This window comes from Hyperolius riggenbachi, chromosome 9 (genome assembly GCF_040937935.1).
Source record: "Hyperolius riggenbachi isolate aHypRig1 chromosome 9, aHypRig1.pri, whole genome shotgun sequence".
In the NCBI taxonomy this organism is placed as follows: Eukaryota; Metazoa; Chordata; class Amphibia; order Anura; family Hyperoliidae; genus Hyperolius; species Hyperolius riggenbachi.
In genome coordinates, this window is record NC_090654.1 from 218,689,245 (window position 1) to 218,709,302 (window position 20,058).

The window sequence follows — 20,058 nt, forward strand, 5'->3', positions numbered from 1 at the left end:
AGGGCTGGGGTCTGAGGGCATTCTGAGGGTGTGGGCGGGTGATTGAGTGCCCTAGGGGCAGATAAGGGTCTAATCTGATAGGTAGCAGTGACAGGGGGTGATTGATGGGTAATTAGTGGGTGTTTAGGGTAGAGAATAGATGGAAACACTGCGCTTGGGTGGTGATCTGATGTCGGATCTGCGGGCGATCTATTGGTGTGGGTGGGTGATCAGTTTGCCCGCAAGGGGCAGGTTAGGGGCTGATTGATGGGTGGCAGTGACAGCGGGTGATTGATGGGTGGCAGTGACAGGCGGTGATTGATGGGTGGCAGTGACAGGGGGTGATTGATGGGTGATTGATAGGTGATTGACAGGTAATCAGTGGGTTATTACAGGGGAGAACAGATGTAAATATTGCACTGGCGAATTGATAAGGGGGGGTCTGAGGGCAATCTGAGCGTGTAGGCGGGCGATTGGGTGCCCGCAAGGGGCAGATTAGGGTCTGATCTGATGGGTAACAGTGACAGGTGGTGATAGGGGGTGATTGATGGGTGATTGATGGGTAATTAGTGGGTGTTTAGAGGAGAGAATAGATGGAAACACTGCGCTTGGGTGGTGATCTGATGTCGGATCTGCGGGCGATCTATTGGTGTGGGTGGGTGATCAGTTTGCCCGCAAGGGGCAGGTTAGGGGCTGATTGTTGGGTGGCAGAGACAGGGGGTGATTGATGGGTGATAGGTGATTGGCAGGTGATTGACAGGTGATCAGTGGGTTATTACAGGGAAGGACAGATGTAAATATTGCACTGGCGAATTGATAAGGGGGGATCTGAGGGCAATCTGAGCGTGTAGGCGGGCGATTGGGTGCCCGCAAGGGGCAGATTAGGGTCTGATCTGATGGGTAACAGTGACAGGTGGTGATAGGGGGTGATTGATGGGTGATTGATGGGTAATTAGTGGGTGTTTAGAGAAGATAACAGATGTAAACGATACATTTGGGAGGTAATCTGACGGCGGGTTTGCGGGCGATCTAATGGTGTGGGTGGGTGATCAGATTGCCCGCAAGGGGCAGGTTAGGGGCTGATTGATGGGTGGCAGTGACAGGGGGTGACAGGGGGTGATTGATGGGTGATAGGTGATTGGCAGGTGATTGACAGGTGATCAGTGGGTTATTACAGGGAAAAACAGATGTAATTAATGCACTGGCGAATTGATAAGGGGGGGTCTGAGGGCAATCTGAGCGTGTAGGCGGGTGATTGGGTGCCCGCAAGGGGCAGATTAGGGTCTGATCTGATAGGTAACAGTGACAGGTGGTGATAGGGGGTGATTGATGGGTGATTGATGGGTAATTAGTGGGTGTTTAGAGGAGAGAATAGATGTAAACAATGGATTTGGGAGGTGATCTGATGTCGGATCTGTGGGCGATCTATTGGTGTGGGGGGGTGATCAGATTGCCCGCAAGGGGCAGGTTAGGGGCTGATTGATGGGTGGCAGTGACAGGGGGTGATTGACGGGTGATTGACGGGTGATTGACGGGTGATTGACAGGTGATTGACAGGTGATTGACAGGTGATCAGGGGGATAGATGCATACAGTAAACAGGGGGGGTGGTCTGGGGGGGGGGGGTCTGGGGAGAATTTGAGGGGTGGGGGGTGATCAGGAGGGGGCAGGGAGCAGGGGGGGGGATAAAAAAAAATAGCGTTGACAGATAGTGACAGGGAGTGATTGATGGGTGATTAGGGGGGTGATTGGGTGCAAACAGGGGTCTGGGGGGTGGGCAGGGGGGGGTCTGATGGGTGCTGTGGGCGATCTGGGGCAGGGGGGGGAGAAATCAGTGTGCTTGGGTGCAGACTAGGGTGGCAGCAGCCTGCCCTGGTGGTCCCTCGGACACTGGGATCACCAGGGCAGGAGGCAGCCTGTATAATACACTTTGTAAACATTACAAAGTGTATTATACACTTTGTATGCGGCGATCGCGGGGTTAACATCCCGCCGGCGCTTTCGTATAGCCGGCGGGATGTTGCGGCGAGCGAGCGGTGACAGGCGCCGGCGGAGGATCGCGTCACGGATGACGCGATCGCTCCGCCCATGCCCTTAAATGGACCGCCGCCTCTGTGGGTGAGCCGGTCCTTAAGGGCTCCACTTCCCGGCCGCCTCTGTGCGTTAGGCGGTCGGGAAGTGGTTAAGCTTCATTCTGATCCTGCCAACATTGATAGTGGGACTAAGCTATGACGAAATACATGCTACTAACTGTGCTATCACACTGACGAGTCATCTAATGTTACTCATTCCAAAATAACCCTATATATTACGCTGTTATTCATCCAGATACATTTCATACAGTACAACAAGTGAGATAGTGAAACCTCGGGAGGTATACTGGGGAAACTTCACGGAATCTTTAAGTAAATTAATCTACTCAAGCACCACAATATTACAGAAAAAGAGATACAATGGTTATTGTTTTATTATTGGATTTACTTTTTTTCAGTCAAATTATTTGATTGAAAACTTTTATTTATTTATTTATTTATTTATTGTATTTATAAAGCGCCAACATATTACGCAGCGCTGAACATTCATTTAGGTTACAGACAATATTTAGGGGTGGCATACAGCAATATGACAATACAGGAATACAAGAAAACCAGATCACACACCATAGTATGAGTACCAGGTAATGCTTAGTCAGTCACTGGATGGAGCATGGAGATTAGGCAAGTTAGGGTCACTCAGATGCACAGCATGGGTGCACAGTAATAGAGGTGCAAGATCAGGTAGGACACAAAAGGAGGAGGACCCTGCCCAAAGGCTTACAATCTAGAGGAAAGGCTTACAATCTAGAGGTATTAACCACATAAGGACCGGCTGAATTTTCATTGATCTGTGCTGGGTGGGCTCTTCAGCCCGCAGCACAGATCAGGTTTGAGGCAGAGCAATCAGACTTCCCCCCTTTATTCCCCACTAGGGGGATGTCCTGCTGGGGGGGGGTCTGATTGCCAACGCTGCCTACTGCCTAGCGGGGGGGCTCCTCAAAGCCCCCCTCCGCAGCGCTATTCCGCCCTCCCTCTCCTTCCCTCCCTCTACTCCTTACTATGGGCGGTACAGGACGGCGATCTGTCCTGTACCGCCTCTGATAGGCTTCTGCCTATCAGATGCCGGCGATCCCCGGCCAATCAGAGGCCGGAGATTGCCTTTCTCCTTTATGGCACTGCTGCAACAGCAGCGCCGTGCGACGAAAACACTGGGAATTTCTTCCCCGCGTGTTTACATTTCGCCTGCGAACCGCGATCGGCCCCCCATCGTGAACTGCCGCGATCGGCCCCTCGCCGTAAACTGACATGGAGCGGCCGGTTCCATGGGAATACCACTACGACCAGCCGCCGCCTATCAGCATTGGCTGGTCGTTAAGTGGTTAAATATTGGAGTGTAATTAAGTTTATACATGGCCACCAGATGGAGCATCACCCTCAAATACTTCAGCCCTGAGGATCTGAATTTGAACCCAAAGCTAAGGGACAATGAAGCTTGAGAAACTTCTGAAAGACCAAATGGGATGGCCTCAAATTTGGTATTATTAGTCTTAAAGGGGAACTGAAGAGAGCGGTATATGAAGGCTGTCATGTTTATTTCCTTTTAGACAATACCAGTTGCCTGGCCCCCTGCTGATCCTCTGCCTCTAATACTATTAGCCATAGCCCCTGAACAAGCATGCAGCAGATCAGGTGTTTCAGTGGTTCAGACTTATAAGTCTGATCTGACAAGACTAGCTGCATGCTTGTTTCTGGTTTTAATCAGATACTACTGCAGAGAAATAGACCAGCAGGGCTGCCAGGCAACTGGTATTGATTAAAAGGAAATAAACATGACAGCCTCCATATACCTCTCTCTTCAGTTCCCCTATAAAACATGAATATTTACAAAAAAAGAGCCAATCTCGCGAAAAAGATTTGGGAGGGAGGCAAGGGGATTGCTGAATGAAAAAATGGTGCTGTGGCACAAAGGGCCATTTTAACCTATTTTAATTCCTGGACGTAGAAACTACGTCCAGGAACCATGCACACTCCCGCGGCCGATCGCGTGTGTGCACGCATGCTCCCGAACGCGGTACGTTAGCCAGGCAATCAGTGAATCGGGCTATGGTCCGATCACTGATTCTTCTCCCCCGCTGAAAAAGCGACAGCTTCTCTCGGAAGCTTCACTTTTTCTGGCTGTAGCGTCCCCCATGCGTATGTTACGCTTAGAGTGACGTCATGTAAACAAACTCATGGCCGCCATCTTGTGGCCAAAAAGTAAAACTACAACTAAAAGTAAAAAAAATAAAACTCAAACACACATTTACATTATAAATCTATTGTTTACATCCCACCCTCCCAAAACTACCCAAATGAAATGTTTAATATAAAAAAAAAAATTACAATAAAAAAAAACATGTAAATATTTACCTAAGGGTCTAAACTTTTTAAATATCAATGTAAAGATGAAATATTTCTATTTTTTTTTTTTTATTTTAAACTTGTAAATAGTGATAGATGCAAAACGGAAAAAATGCACCTTTATTTCCAAATAAAATATTGTCGCCATACATTGTGATAGGGACATAATTTTAACGGTGTAATAACCGGAATATATGGGCAAATACAATACGTGAGTTTTAATTATGGAGGCATGTATTATTTTAAAACTATAATGGCTGAAAACTGAGAAATAATTAATTTTTTCCGTTTTTTTCTTATTCTTCCTGTTAAAATGCATTTACAGTAAAGTGGCTCTTAGCAAAATGTACCCCCCAAAGAAAGCCTAATTGGTGGCGGAAAAAACAAGATATAGTTCAGTTCATTGTGATAAGTAGTGATAAAGTTATAGGCTAATGAATGGGAAGTGAACAAGTGAAAACGACGGAACGCGAATGGGTTAAATTCCAAACCCCCCACCGATATCCCTGAGATGTCTGGAGAGCGCCGCAACTCAATGGCCAAAGGCTAGAGCGGGCACCCATTCTGGTCCCATTCTTTATAACCACCACCTGGATTTTAATGCACTTATCAAGAAAATAGTGACCCACCTGTTTGACAGCTCCACCCTCAATAGTGCATGTCCATCTACCTCCACTAGTAACGGAAGTGGAAGTTCTATTTCTGCCATTTTAGCTGAGGGAATCTCTAGGTATAAACCATTAAATCATGTCCTGATTATAGGTGTTACAGTGTTTACACTTGCTATTTACAAAAGGTATGACATTTGTGTACTGATAATGATCTTACAAGTTTTCTTAAAGAAAACAAAAATCACAGTCATATACCACTGTATAAAAAAATGACATGTAACAATTGCCACATTCTACATCAGAAATACAGTCTTCAAAAATCCTTCTTAATTTAAGACACCTACTTAGCGTAAGCTTTTTCCAGCAGTGCACTCCAGAACTCATTCTGTTGAGAAGATTTGGTAAATACTAACTGGTTGTTAAAGGTAGGCAGGTAATCATCAATGACCACATCTACCCAATCTCCATAGCGCCAAAACTGCAAAAACAAACAAACATCAAGTTATTATTTATATTCACTGTTAATATACTTGCAGCATTTTACATTTGTAGAAATGTTCTCTTTATAAGAAGTCACAGAATTAGGCCAGTGGTTAAAGGATTTTATAGTAGGAGGAATGCATGCAGAAGTCGCTATCTTTAGTCTCTTTAGTCTTTAGTTACTTTAGTCTCTCTCTCTCTCTCTCTATAAATCTGCAGGAATTTTTAAGGCTCTGTTTCTCAAAGCAGCTGTAAAATTGATATTGGGACACAGCTCATGTGATTTTTTTTTCAGTTTTTTATGCACGCAACATAATAGATGGTGATGGGCAAATAGTGAAACTCTGGCTATGTGCAAAGTGCGCAAATAGTTCATATACTGCATGCCAGACTATGCAATGCATGTTATACTATAAAAACTTGTCTTTTCTACATAACAGAAGTTTTGATATTTGCTTAGTGCCAAGTGCCCATTACATTTCCTGCGTAAATGGCTGTTAAAATGATGTGCGCTGTGCTTCTGTATCATGGCCTAATGATCTGCATAGTAGTTTGGGGTTAGTGAATCATTAGTAGTTGCAGATGATTAACACAGCAGTCAGAAATGTAGGTCCATATGTAATTAAAGGACATCGAAGTTGAAAATTAACTAATAAGATAAACAATTGCATCTAACCTCCTTCTTTTAAAAATGACTTTTTTTAGTTATCCCACACTTTTAAATCTACTTTTTAACTTTTTACTGTGGCTTCTTTTCAATGACACATTCATTGACGTAGGCCAGAGATACAATCTGTGAACTATTGACCCTATTTATCTCTTTGCTACTGTTAGAAGCCATTTACTGCCAAGAAAGTGTCCCAGGGGCACAGCCGTGTCACACAGCTGTCCCCAGTACAGCACCGCTGTAGATCGCAGCACTGTACTATGTTTATAGACACGCAATCTCCTTCAAAACAAAGCCCCAGGACTTTACGCTGATTGGCGTTAGGCGGTCCTGGAGCTGCCGCCGTGGCCACGCCCGTCGGTGTGACGCGGTCGGCTAGGAGTGAATTTGAAGTGAAAATAACCCGATGAGATGATTAATTGTTTCTGATAAACTAATCCTAATTAGGACTTTCCTGGATTCCCAAATTCTAATTTTGTTTTGGAGGGTTAAAAATCTGGGTTTGAGATTAAAATGTTTTCTTGGCATGTATTACTGATCATTAAATTATTTAGGTCCGCCCTGGTACCTTTAAACACATGACATGGGACTGTTTATTGATACAGTCATTCTGGAAAAAAAGTTTTACAATTTATGAATTCTGAGCTGGGTATTCATGTGATCTCCTCATATAAACATCGTATATTGGGTTTGTTAGACGATGTCCCTCTAGGTAATAATAAAAAAAACATTGACTCGATTACTGTTTTTTTATGCCATAAAATCAATATTTATAGAATGGAAAAAATCCTTAGAACGCTCGTTATCTGTATGGAAGCAATTGATAAATTCAGCATTACCTCTATATCAACTAACTTGGCTGGCTAGTTCAAAATTCTCCATGGTATGAGGGGTTTGGCTTTTCAATAAGTGACAACTTGGATAGTACACCGACTATCAATGACATTCTATGATATTTTCTTAACAACACTTTTGATTGTTCTAATATTAGTAGGATTGCATTATAACACCTCCAAAATTCACCGGTCTTTAATGTCATATCTTTATGGAAGTTGTGTATTTCCCTCTTGATATATGTACTATGTATACTCATTGCACTGTCAATTGAATGATTGTTTATTGTTGTTTGTTAAAACAATAAAAAGACTTCAAAAAAAAAAAAATAATATTTAGGCCCCATGTAGGGTAAGCACCTATTAAACTTCTTATCTGCTCTCTGCAGTCAGATGTGTTTGCCACAGCCAAGCACAAGTTTTATGACCTGGAGGAGCTGTGCTGCAATCTGACTTTAATGCTCTGTTCCCATTTGAGCGAAGAACTGACATTTTTTTGTCCGTTGTTCGCTCACAGCTAAACGGACAGCGAATGGCTCCTATTTTATAAATAGGAGCCGTTCACACTTGTCAAACTGCAATAGGTCTGTGGGATCCGTTGCGGTAAGTGGACCACACTTCTGAGCCATCCGCGATAATCCTGGGCAGGCGTTTGCGTTCCCCCATATAGCCTATGGGGGTAGCTCATCTGCCCCGAGCTACAGCTGGACCATTGGAGCAGACATTACACTGTCTGCTGATCCGGCACAAGTGGGAACCAAGTCCAATAAACTACAGAGAGATTGTGATTTATAGCTCTGGATTTTTAATCCTTACAACAAATTAAAAAAAGGACACAGGCGAGATTGGTACTTTGATTTTATAAAGAAATGTTGGGCTACTGAAAAGCATGTCCCTGTACATGCTCAACACTTGGTTGAGGCTCTATTTGCATCAATAACTTCATCAATCCATGTTTCACTATGTTTAACGCAGGACACAACTTACAAACAAATTCAATGCAAGCAAAGTTTGTAAGTAGGTATCTCTGTACAGCAATGTCAAGATCGCTATCCGTCTTCCCAGTGGTTGGTTGAGTGAGTGGTTGAGCCCTAGATTGTGAGCAACCCATTTAAATTATATTTTTGATTGAAATTTTACTTTTGATGCTCTTTATTTTATACATATTTATTTTATTTATTGTATTTATAAAGCGCCAACATAGTACACAGTGCCAACATACTACACAGGGGCGTAGAAATAGCCATAGTAGCTGCTATGGGGCCGTGGTGCAAAGGGGGCCCAGGTGGTACTTGTATTAATTATTCAATTTCTTGTGTCCCTCCATCCTCTGACTATCAGTGTCCATGGACTATATGCAGTGTAAATTGCACGAGAATGTCTATAGGGTAGGGGCATGTGGCATGGCAAGAATGCCTACTTCTGAGGGCCCCATGATAGTTTTTCCATGGGGCCCTATAATCTAAGCCACTGATACTACACTAGATTGGCTCTAAATTAATTGCCCTGTGAGATATATGACAAGTGCTTTTACTCATTAGCGGATCATCACTGATGGTCAGATACAAAATCATCTTCAGCGTGTACATATTACTGATATTGATTTTAGCATTGCAATATGCACCTAACACAATATTTACTTCTTGTTTGTTTTTACCTGAAAATGAAATATCCCGGCATAGTTTTCAGTGAAGTTTTGGTCAGGAGGTATCACACGGAAAAGTAACTTTTCATTAAGGGTGAGACAAGCAATCGCTGCCAAAAACCAGCAGTCCCCTGGAGAAGAAAGACAAATGGTTAGCATACACTGTTATGGAAGGGCCCAAGGCTCTAGAAAAATCCCAGTAGAATTTTTGACAACCCCTCTGACTTGGTTAACTTTAAAGTTATTAAACCATGAAGACGCCGTATAATGTTTTGAATATCCTTATGACAACATCATTCTAGACCCACCACATTACCCTAGTAGAAGAGTTGTTGGGAAACCTGAATTCAGCACCCTGCAAGGACTGCAACCTCATATAGGATTGCAGTACACATGGGAAAGCTGTGGACCTGACTTTTTAAGTTGAATATTGTTTTTACCTCCCAAATGATGTTGTTGCTGGGAGATACTGCAGGAAGGAGTGCTACTGTGGTAGCTGAAAAGTGGTGGCACTGGTTACCTGTGATTGGGTGATCCATGTCTCCCTCCAGAACCTCTCTTCTAATCAGAATTGTTTTAAAATTACCTCACATTCCTCTCACATCTGCCCAGTGACACAGAGATCAGTACTTTACCCTTTTGCCAACCGTCTAACGCAGAATGTTGGCGGCTAGGCGTCTCTCTCGTTCCTCCGCGACGCCTATATGCGTCATCTTGCAAGGAACGAGATTTGACACAGGAGCGCTAGCTCCTGTCAGTTTACGCTGCAGGCCCAAGCGATCAGCCTGCCCGCCAATGATCAGCGCTAGCAGGCAGTTTTTAAAGGTAGTATTTATTTATATACTAGTGACCTTAGCCTGTTTAAAAACGGGCTAGGTCTGTCACAAATCTGCTGTGCACATGTGCGCGCCCACCCCTCCTGGCCCCGTCCTCCTCCGGCTCTTGACAGTGTCTCAGCGTCTGTCCCTGCACATGCGCAGTGCAAAAAAGCACTGAGACAGTATATATATTTATATAGTGCTGACATCTTACGCTGCTCTGTCCAGAGTATAGTCTTGTCACGTAACTGTCCCTTGGAGGGGCTCACAATCTAATCCCTACCATAGGCATATGTATTGTCTATGTATGTATTTAGTGTATTGTTTGTATAGAAATCTAGGACAAATTAAGGGGAAAGCCAATTAACTTTTTTTTTTTTTTTTTTTAACAAAATTCCCTTTGTTTGATTAAAATAATAAAAAGTAAAAATAGCAGCAGCAATCAAATACCACCAATAGAAAGCTCTATTTGTGAGAAGAAAAGGGGGTAAAATTAATTTGGGTGCTCAGTTGTATGACCGATCCATAAACCGTTAAAATAGTGAAATGGCGAATTATAAAAAAAATGGCCTGGTCACTGGGGGGGGGGGGGGGTATAAACCTCTGGGGCTCAAGCGGTTTAAGCAGCTCCCACTCTCCCTCCTCATATTTATTTAGTATTAGTATTTATTTGTTTTACTGTTCTGTTCATTGATTTCATGGTGTTTTGTGGTGGACTTAGTGGGGGGGGGGGGGGGGTTAGGTCTCACGCTAAAGTGGGAGGACGGTGTTGAATAATGAGTCCTGCTGAAGTGGGTGGGCCATGATGGTGGATTTGATGAACTTATGGTGGTAACTTGGTCATGTGACCAAGCACTTGCTGTAAAGTTTACAGTTGGTTATTGGTTAATACGGGTACATTATTTTCTGATTCATGTTTGGTAAACCCAGAATAAACCAATTGCAGTGGCCTATAAATGTCAAATAAATGTGGGTGTCTTTTATTATAGATTAACCACTTCACCTCCAAGGGTTTTTCCCCTTAAAAAAACCAGAGCAATTTTCACCTGTCAGCACTCCTTCCATTAATTCACCTTTAACTTTATTACTACTTATCACAACGAAACAATCTATATCTTGTTTGTTTTTTTCCACCAATAAGGCTTTCTTTGGGGGGTACTTTTTGCTAAGAATTATTTTATTCTAAAAGTGTTTAGTCTTTAACAGGAAAGATAAAAAAAATTGAAAAAAAATTTGTTATTTCTCAGTTTACGGCCATTATAGTTTTAAAATAATACATGCTAATGTAATTAAAACTCACACATTTTATTTGCCCATTTTTCCTGCAATGCTTAAAATATTTCCCTAGTACAATGTATGGCGCCAATATTTTATTTGGAAATAAAGGTGTATTTTTTCAGTTTTGCGTCCATCCCTAATTACAAGCCCATAATGTATAAAGTAATCGTAATATACCCTCTTTACATACATATTTAAAAAGTCCCTAAGGTAACTATTTATGTATTTTTTTTATTTGTAAAAATATTCCCCCCCCCCCCCCAAACATTTTTTGGGCAACTATAGAGTGTGGGAGGTCAGGGGTTAATTTAAAATGTAAAAATAAGTCCTTTATTGAAAAAAAAAATGCAGATGTAATTTTACTATTTGACCACAAGATGTCCTCGCAGCAGACTTCCGTATGCGTAGTATTACTACGCAAACAGGAAGCACTGTGCGGATGGTCTTTGTGAATGGCAGCGGTTCCCCATAGACGGCTGCGGTCATTCACACGTGGACTTAGATCAATGAATGGAAACTGTGTTCCGAGCAGGAATGCGCAGCGGCGAGGGACATAATAGCTATGTCCCTGCACAGAGTTATGGCATTTTGCAGGGACGTAGTTACTTGTCCCGGGGAGGGGAAGTGGTTAAATTAAAAGAGTTATTTGTGAAATGTGCTTAAGCATTGCCATGTCTTGGGAACAGACCTGCACTTCCTATTATCCCTATCTGCTAATACTCTGCTAACAACCCTAAAGGTGGCCACACACCATACAATAGAACAATTCAGGTTTACAGCAATATGATACAAATGATCGGTTGTACAGAAAAATTAAAAGCTTTTTTTTTTTTAATTCGTTTGAGGAATCTGACCGATTTCCAACTTTTATTCAATCTGGATTGTTGAATTTTTTTCTGATCAGTTTATATGACAATGGAATGGTGTAGGGTAGACTGGCAATTTCTTGATGTACAGACCAAAGCAATTTTTTTTTTCCTAACTGGGGAAAAATTTAACATATGTGTGTGGTACATTAGACAAGTTTTTGAAATCTTACAATCAGTCAGAAAAATTGATTAAAATTCTTGAACTGAATAGACATTTAAAAAAATTGTAGGTGGTGTGGCCACCTTATGGCTAGGTTCGGTGTACAGTTCCATTTCAGTCCTGTCCTGTCAGTTTTCATCAGATTTGTATCAGTTTTCTATGGTTTGGTTCACACATAAATGTGTACAGCTCGGTTCCAGTCCTGTCCTGTCAGTTTTGTACGAGTTTTCTATGGCTAGGTTCACACATACAATGTGTACAGTTCCACTCCTGTCAGAAAATGGATGCAAAACTGACAGGTCAGGACAGGACTAAAATGGAACTAGATATTTATACAGTGATTTGCAGAAGTATTCAGCCCCCTTGAAGTTTTTTCCCATTTTGTCATATTACTGCCACAAACATGAATCAATTTTATTGGAATTCCACGTGAAAGACCGATACAAAGTTGTGTACACGTGAGAAGTGGAACGAAAATCATACATGATTCTAATTTTTTTTTTTACAAATAAATAACTGCCAAGTGGGATGTGCATAAATATTCAGCCCCCTTTGGTCTGAGTGCAGTCAGTTGCCCATAGACATTGCCTGATGAGTGCTAATTACTAAATAGTGTGCACCTGTGTGTAATCTAATGTCAGTACAAATACAGCTGCTCTGTGACGGCCTCAGAGGTTGTCTAAGAGAATGTTGGGAGCAACAACACCATGAAGTCCAAAGAACACGCCAGACAGGTCAGGGATAAAGTTATTGAGAAATTTAAAGCAGGCTTAGGCTACAGAAAGATTTCCAAAGCCTTGAACATCCCACAAAAAACTGTTCAAGCGATCATTCAGAAATGAAAGTATGGCACAACTGTAAACCTACCAAGACAAGGCCGTCCACCTAAACTCACAGGCCGAACAAGGAGAGCGCTGATCAGAAATGCAGCCAAGAGGCCCATTGTGACTCTGGACAAGCTGCAGAGATATTCAGCTCAGGTGGGGGAATCTGTCCATAGGACAACTATTAGTCGTGCACTGCAAAAAGTTGGCCTTTATGGAAGAGTGGCAAGAAGAAAGCCATTGTTAACAGAAAAGCATAAGAAGTGCCGTTTGCCGTTTGCCACAAGCCATGCGGGGGACACAGCAAACATGTGAAGAAGGTGCTCTGGTCAGATGAGGCCAAAATGGAACTTTTTGGCCAAAATGCAAAACGCTATGTGTGGCAGAAAACTAACACTGCACATCACTCTGAACACACCATCCCCACTGTCAAATATGGTGGTGGCAGCATCATGCTCGGGGGGTGCATCTCTTCAGCAGGGACAGGGAAGCTGGTCAGAGTTGATGGGAAGATGGACGAAGCCAAATACAGGGCAATCTTAGAAGAAAACCTCTTGGAGTCTGCAAAAGACTTGAGACTGGGGCGGAGGTTCACCTTCCAGCAGGACAATGACCCTAAACATAAAGCCAAGGCAACAATGGAATGGTTTGAAACAAAACATATCCATGTGTTAGAATGGCCCAGTCAAAGTCCAGATCTAAATCCAATTCAGAATCTGTGGCAAGATCTCAAAACTGCTGTTCACAAACGCTGTCCATCTAATTTGACTGAGCTGGAGCTGTTTTGCAAAGAAGAATGGGCAAGGATTTCAGTCTCTAGATGTGCAAAGCTGGTAGAGACATACTCTAAAAGACTGGCAGCTGTAATTGCAGCAAAAGGTGGTTCTACAAAGTATTGACTCAGGGGGCTGAATAATTACGCACACCCCACTTTGCAATTATTTATTTGTAAAAAATGTTTGGAATGATGTATGATTTTCATTCCACTTCTCACGTGTACACCACTTTGTATTGGTCTTTCACGTAGAATTCCAATAAAATTGATTCATGTTTGTAGCAGTAATATGACAAAATGGGGAAAACTTCAAGGGGGCCGAATACTTTTGCAAACCACTGTATGTAAACCCAGTCTTAATCCTAATTGCTGGTATCAGTTTGTGAGGCTGGGTTCCTATCTGCCGTTGGACCGTGTGCAGGCCACGAGAGCAGACAGTGTAGTGCCCGCTCTGATGGTCCGGCTGGAGCCCAGGGCAGATGCATTACCCCCATAGGCTATATGGGGAATGCATCCACCTGTCCAGGATTATCACAGACTGCACAGAAGTGTGGCCTGCTTACCGCAATGGATCTGATTGATCTGTTGCTGACTGACAAGTATATATAAAATAGGAGCCCGTTCACTGTCAGTTTTACGATGCTGTAAAACGGACCAAAAAAATGTCAAGTGGAAACACAGCTTAACTCTGCTGGCCATCCTATGGCAACGGAATGGTTAGAATCACAGCAAATAACAAATGTTGTTTTCTCATTACAAAGGAAAAAAAAGATGATAGACAAGTTAATAGGATTAAGCACCTTGATTTATCTTATATACATATGGCAACTATGTATTCTTTTACTTTTTTCCTGGAGGTTTCCTTTAAATAAGAAGCAGCTTATTTGTTAATAAATTATATCATTTTACAGCACCACTTTATGGTGTAACACCTATATAGCTGACATTTGCAGTGGCCTTGTTCATAGAATCAGCGTTAAACATTGTCACGCACCATCCAGGCTATCAATCCCAGCGTGTAATCTGAGGCATGGTGTGGTACAGGTGTCCACACACACTGGTAAGAAAAGTATGCTTTGCTTCAGCAGCTAAGCTTGACATCAGTTACATTCTCTGCATCCCGAGAGGTCAGAATCTAAAGTCAGTCAGGGAATCTGAGTTCCAGTCTTTCCAACCATCTGACACACTGCATTACTGACTGAGCTGGCAGCCTGACTCACTGCTCAATCTGTCCTGGAAACATTTCAGTCAGTAACATATGTGAGAGTTCAAGTGTGAAGAAAATTATCACTGAAATGTAATTATACCCCCAAATTAACCCTAATACGTGACACATACAGATATAAGCAGGGGGTTTACAAAACATAATTTATTGTATCATGTTCAGACTCACTGAAATTATTCTAGATTGACCTTCTCTTTGTAATGAAAAAAATACAAATTGTTATAATTTAGATGGCCCACAGACTGGTTTCTATTATGTCAACCAATACATTTATTACTCTGCTTATTTAGTCAGTAGTGCAGCCTACTAGGTCCCTAACAAGGCCAGTTTGATGTAAAATGGGGCCCTGGACAAAATTAAAGTGGATCTAAACTCAGAACTTTATTTCTGCTCTAAAAGTTTAGCCACAGCATGATAACCTTTAGGGGAAAAAAATATCCCTTACAATGTATGGAATTCCTAAAGAAAACCGGAAGTTTTAACAGGATGAACTGTGTTGGGAGCACAGAAATGGTTAAGCCTCTGTTTTTCCTGCAGAGCCATGGCAGAGCAGTAGCATTGCTGTGAGTCATAGCTACTGATAAGGTTAATTACACTCTGATGTAGCTAAACAAACACACAGGGCACACTGCAATTGATTTCTACAGCACTTATATGTGGAATTAAAACTTTTTATTGTGTGCTGTACAAGACTTCAGATCCATGTTAAATGGGGGATCTCTTACATTTTTAATACAGTACTGACTGAGATCAGCACACTACATCACCTCTCATAGGCTGATGCCTATGAGAGGGATTAGATTGTGAGCCACTCCCGGGGACAGCTAAGTGATAATGCTGTCCCCAGTACAGTGCTGCTGTAGATTGCAGCGCTATATACAGTTATTTTTGTTTTCTGTTAAAACAGCCTGCCAGCTCCGATCGCAGGCTGGCAGACTGATCTCTATGCGTCACTGTGCCTAGTGACCGGTGGTCGTGCTCATATGAGCTCTCACGTCAAATCTCGTGCATCACAAGATGATGCCATATGGTGTCCAGGAGGAACAAGGGAGCCACTCTGCGGCCGACATCCTGCGTTAGGCAGTCACAAAGTGGTTAACATACATTTAAATATGTTGTATTGGAATTTTCAACCCAAACTGCACTTATCAAACAAATCGCACTTGCCTGTTGCTTGTACCTAACAAGACTCAGAGATCAGTGATTGGTGAAGGGGGACAAGTGTTCCCTGAACCAATCGCAGTGCCTGGAATGAATAGAAATGACCCCCAAAAAAAGTAAAGTGTAAAAAAAATTGAACATGTTCTTCTTTGCCACTCGATGGCGCTACAAACACTCTCGTTACCAGGAGAGTGTTTGTAGCGCCATATAGTGGCAAAGAAGAAAAATTACACACACACCATACATTTATAATTAAAAATGAATCAAAGGAATCCCTTCCAAAGGGATTACCGGTAAAATTACGGTGGGCTCCCTGCACATAGCAAGTTAACTGTAGATTTGGGAATACACCCCAAAGACAGATAAAATGACAATGCAAATCTATAGTATAGATCCAGCGCTGCAAGCGGGTAATCTGGGTGCACACACGGAGGTGCTTAGCACAAGATGACGGCACGGCTATAGCTTCAAAGCTACAGTCCGCAACCTGCGATCGCCAGACCCCAAATTACTTCTCCCTTGTAGTTGCTACAACTTGGAGGGGGAATAGTATTTAATGCTGCCAGCGATTCAGCGGCAGCAGGGTGAGCCTTAATTCGGCTTGCCCTGCTCCCAACTGACCACTAGGTGGCATAGTAATAGTGCTGCCCCAAAAGCAATATATAGACACAATCTATCTATTGAAATGATGCATAATAAACAGCCGGATCAGATCATCCACAAGGAACCCCTAGGCCGTTGCCTAGGGCCTGGAGGGTGTCTAAGGGCGTAGCGGATGCTAGCCTCCAACAAATCTTACTAAAAAAGTGATCATCAGCGGTGGTCAAAAACTGCTAAGTAGCCTAGGGCCCCATGTTATGAGAACAAAACAACAAGGAACATAGCCTAGAAAATCAATAATCTGGGAAGGACAAGGAGCTTTCAATTGAGAGTTTCAGTACAAGAGACAGCCATAGTCCAGATGTCTGTAAATGCTTCATCTGTCCATCACTCCATTTCTAAAAGTGAATTAAGTCAGAAGTCCTGATAATGCTGTACATGTGTATAATGGAAAGGATAGCATATGTTTCTATACATCTTTCCCAATAGCTGAAACAGATGAGCAAAAACACATTTCCTCATGGAGAATTAAGTTCAGCTAATTTTTCGGAAAATTATTATTATTTATTATTTATAGTATTTATAAAGCGCCAACATACTATGCAGCGCTGGAGAATAAATACATAAAATGATACAAGGATGACAGACGTACCAAGGTTATACAACATAGGACAAAGCTATACAAGGCAAACAGGGTACAAGATATATGATCATGTGATTTTGGGCTGGTTAGGTAGGCCCAGTAATGCGAGGCTGTCATAGGAAAGGAGCACACAATCATGTAGACTACACTAGGGAAGGGAGGACCCTGCCAAAGGTTTACAATCTAAGGGGAAGGGGGAGGGGGGAGACTAGTGGGCAGTGTAGTGGTAAGTGCTCTCGCCTTACAGTGCTGGGTCCCCGGTTCGAATCCCAGCCAGGGCACTACCTGCAAGGAGTTTGTACGTTTCCCTGTGTCTGTGTGGGTTTCCTCCAGGCACTCTAGTTTCCTCCCACATTCCAGAAACATACAGATAAGGTAATTGGTTCCCACCTAAATTGGCCCTAGACTACAATACATTCACTACATGACACATACATAGACATATGACAATGGTAGAGTTTATATTGTCAGCTCCTTTGAGGGACAGTAAGGCCCTGTTTACACTTAATCAGTTGCTCTCAGTTATAACAGAAAGAACAACTGATTTTCAAAGTAATGCCCATGTTTTCCTATGGCACCTTTCACTCTTAAAGAGGAACTCCAGTGAAAATAATGTAGTAAAAAAAGTGCTTCATTTTTTACCATAATTATGTATAAATGATTTAGTCAGTGTTTGCTCATTGTAAAATCTTTCCTCTCCCAGATTCACATTCTGACATGTATTACATGGGGACATTGTTACTGTGGGCATGTTATGTAGCTGTTTCTAGCTGTTCTGGCTGTTAGACAGCTCTAAACAGCCATTTCCTGTCTGTGAACATTGTTACATTGTGGCAGTTTGCCAGGAGTACCGAGGTATTCAGAGTCTCTAGTGGGAGTGGTTTCAGCACAAAATCAGTCACACAGCGCCCCCTGATGGTCTGTTTGTGAAAATCATTCTATTTCTCATGTAAAAGGGGGTATCAGCTACTGATTGGGATAAAGTTCAATTCTTGGTTGGAGTTTCTCTTTAACACGTTTTAACTGAAATCTTTTTCACAATGCACTGCTATGGAGAAAAAAAAAAGTATACCAACTGATTAAGTGTAAACGGGGCGTCAGGGTCCTTTTATACTTAATCCATTGTGTTGGGCATGCGTTTGCATTAGTATGCATTTAGTGTGCGTTTTTGACTGAAATGTAACAAAAACCTATTTGTTACATTCCCCACATGCTGGCATCTGCAAAAAAGAGTGCAGGGATTGTAGTAACAAATAGGTTTTTGTTACATTTCAGGAAAAAACGCGCACTATGGCGTACCAACGCATACTAATGCAAACGCATGCCAAACACAGTGGATTTAAGGGCCCATTTACATTTAGGGCCTGAGCCCACTAGCGCAGTTGAATGCAGTGGTGTCCGTTTTTTTAGCATCTGTAACATTGATGTGTTTCTGAAAAGCGGACACCACTGCGTTAGTGGGTTCAGGCCCTCAATCAGTTGGTATGCGTTGGTGTGCGTTAGTATGCATTAGTACGCGTTAGTGCGTGTTAGTACGCGTTTTTTCCATAGCAGTGCATTGTGAAAAATATTTCAGTTAAAATGCATTAAGTGTGAAAGGTGCCATAGGAAAACATGGGTATTACTTTGAAAATCAGTTTTCTTTCCGTTATAACTGAGAGCAACTAAGTGTAAACGGGGCCCAAGGCCCCATTTACACTTAATCAGTTGGTACGCGTTAGTATGTGTTTTTTCCATAGCAGTGCATTGTGAAAAAAGTTCAGTTAAAACGCAATAAGAGTTAAAGGTGCCATAGGAAAACATGGACATTACTTTGAAAATCAGTTTTCTTTCAGTTATAACTGAGAGCAACTGATTAAGTGTAAAAGGGCCCTTAGTGTAAAAGGCGCCTTAGTGACAAGACATTATATATATATATATATATATATATATATATATACTGTACAGTGCTGCGTAAGATGTCAGCGCTATATAAATAACAAATAATAATAATAGTAGATAGCAATTGTCTTATTTTACGGATGCTTTACAGTTACTTTGGTAGCTGTAATATTGTGTTAATGAAATTGGCAGTTTTTTTTCAGAACATTAAAATACTAAAAACCTCTCGAAAAGATAAACTGGATGTTTTTATTTATTCCATCAGTCTAAAGGTGCCCATTAACGGTACAATTTTTTCATCAGATACAATCTTTCGACGCAATTTGAACAATATTAGTAACTAATCGGAAGTCAATTATCGATTGTTCACATTTATTTAACAATTCTTTCTTAAAATTCGATCATAAAATCCAACTTCCGGGTTGATTTTATCCTATTTAGCAATCAACAAAAAAAAATCATTCCTTATCGATTGCCTTCGTAAACGGCAAATTTTCTATACAATTCAACCATTAAAATCGCATCAAAAGATCACGTTTGGTGAAAAAATTGTACTGTTAATGGGCACCTTAAAGGTGGCCATACAATAAAATGATTCGATTTTACAGCAATTAGATAAAAAAGATCAGTTGTACAGAGAAACTGAAAGGTTTTTTTTTTTTTTAATTCATTTGAGGAATCTGATAGATTTTCCATTTTTATTTGATAAAAGAGGTTCTGGACTGTTGGAATTTTTTTTAAAAACTTGATCAGGTGAGGCGGGAATTTCTGTACAATTTTTCAGAAGATTGAATGGTATAGGATAGATTGTCAATTTCTTCATTTTATAGCTGCAAGCAAATTTTTCAGACTTCAATCATTTTTTTCACAATTTGGGAGAAATTGAATACGTGTTTGATACATTGGTTAGATTTTTTAAATATTACAATCAATCAAAGAAATGTACAGGTAGTCCCCGACTTATGAACGGCCCGCCAATGCGAATGGCATGGATTCTTTGTGTCCATGTGAACAAGTCAAAAATAGTTTTTTTTTCAAATTGAAGTCTAGTCCAGTTTTTGAGAAAATCGATTTTAAAAAATTCAAAGAAAAAATGGCTTTTAAACTTGTATAAGCAGGTACAGAGGGCAGAGGTGACACAGAGGGGGACACTGGAAGGACAGAGGGGCACAGA

General features: G+C 41.7%; 1 protein-coding gene across 1 annotated transcript in view; it reads right to left on the minus strand.

Moving 5' to 3' along the window:
* CAPN3 (calpain 3) overlaps window positions 1-20,058 on the minus strand; it is a 196,813-nt gene that overhangs the window by 109,350 nt on the left and 67,405 nt on the right. Inside the window, exons 3-4 of the mRNA XM_068254017.1 lie at window positions 8,663-8,781; window positions 5,370-5,503 (exon numbers count right to left, since the gene is read on the minus strand). Coding sequence (XP_068110118.1) covers window positions 5,370-5,503; window positions 8,663-8,781 — 253 coding nt within the window. The remainder of the gene's footprint in view (window positions 1-5,369; window positions 5,504-8,662; window positions 8,782-20,058) is intronic.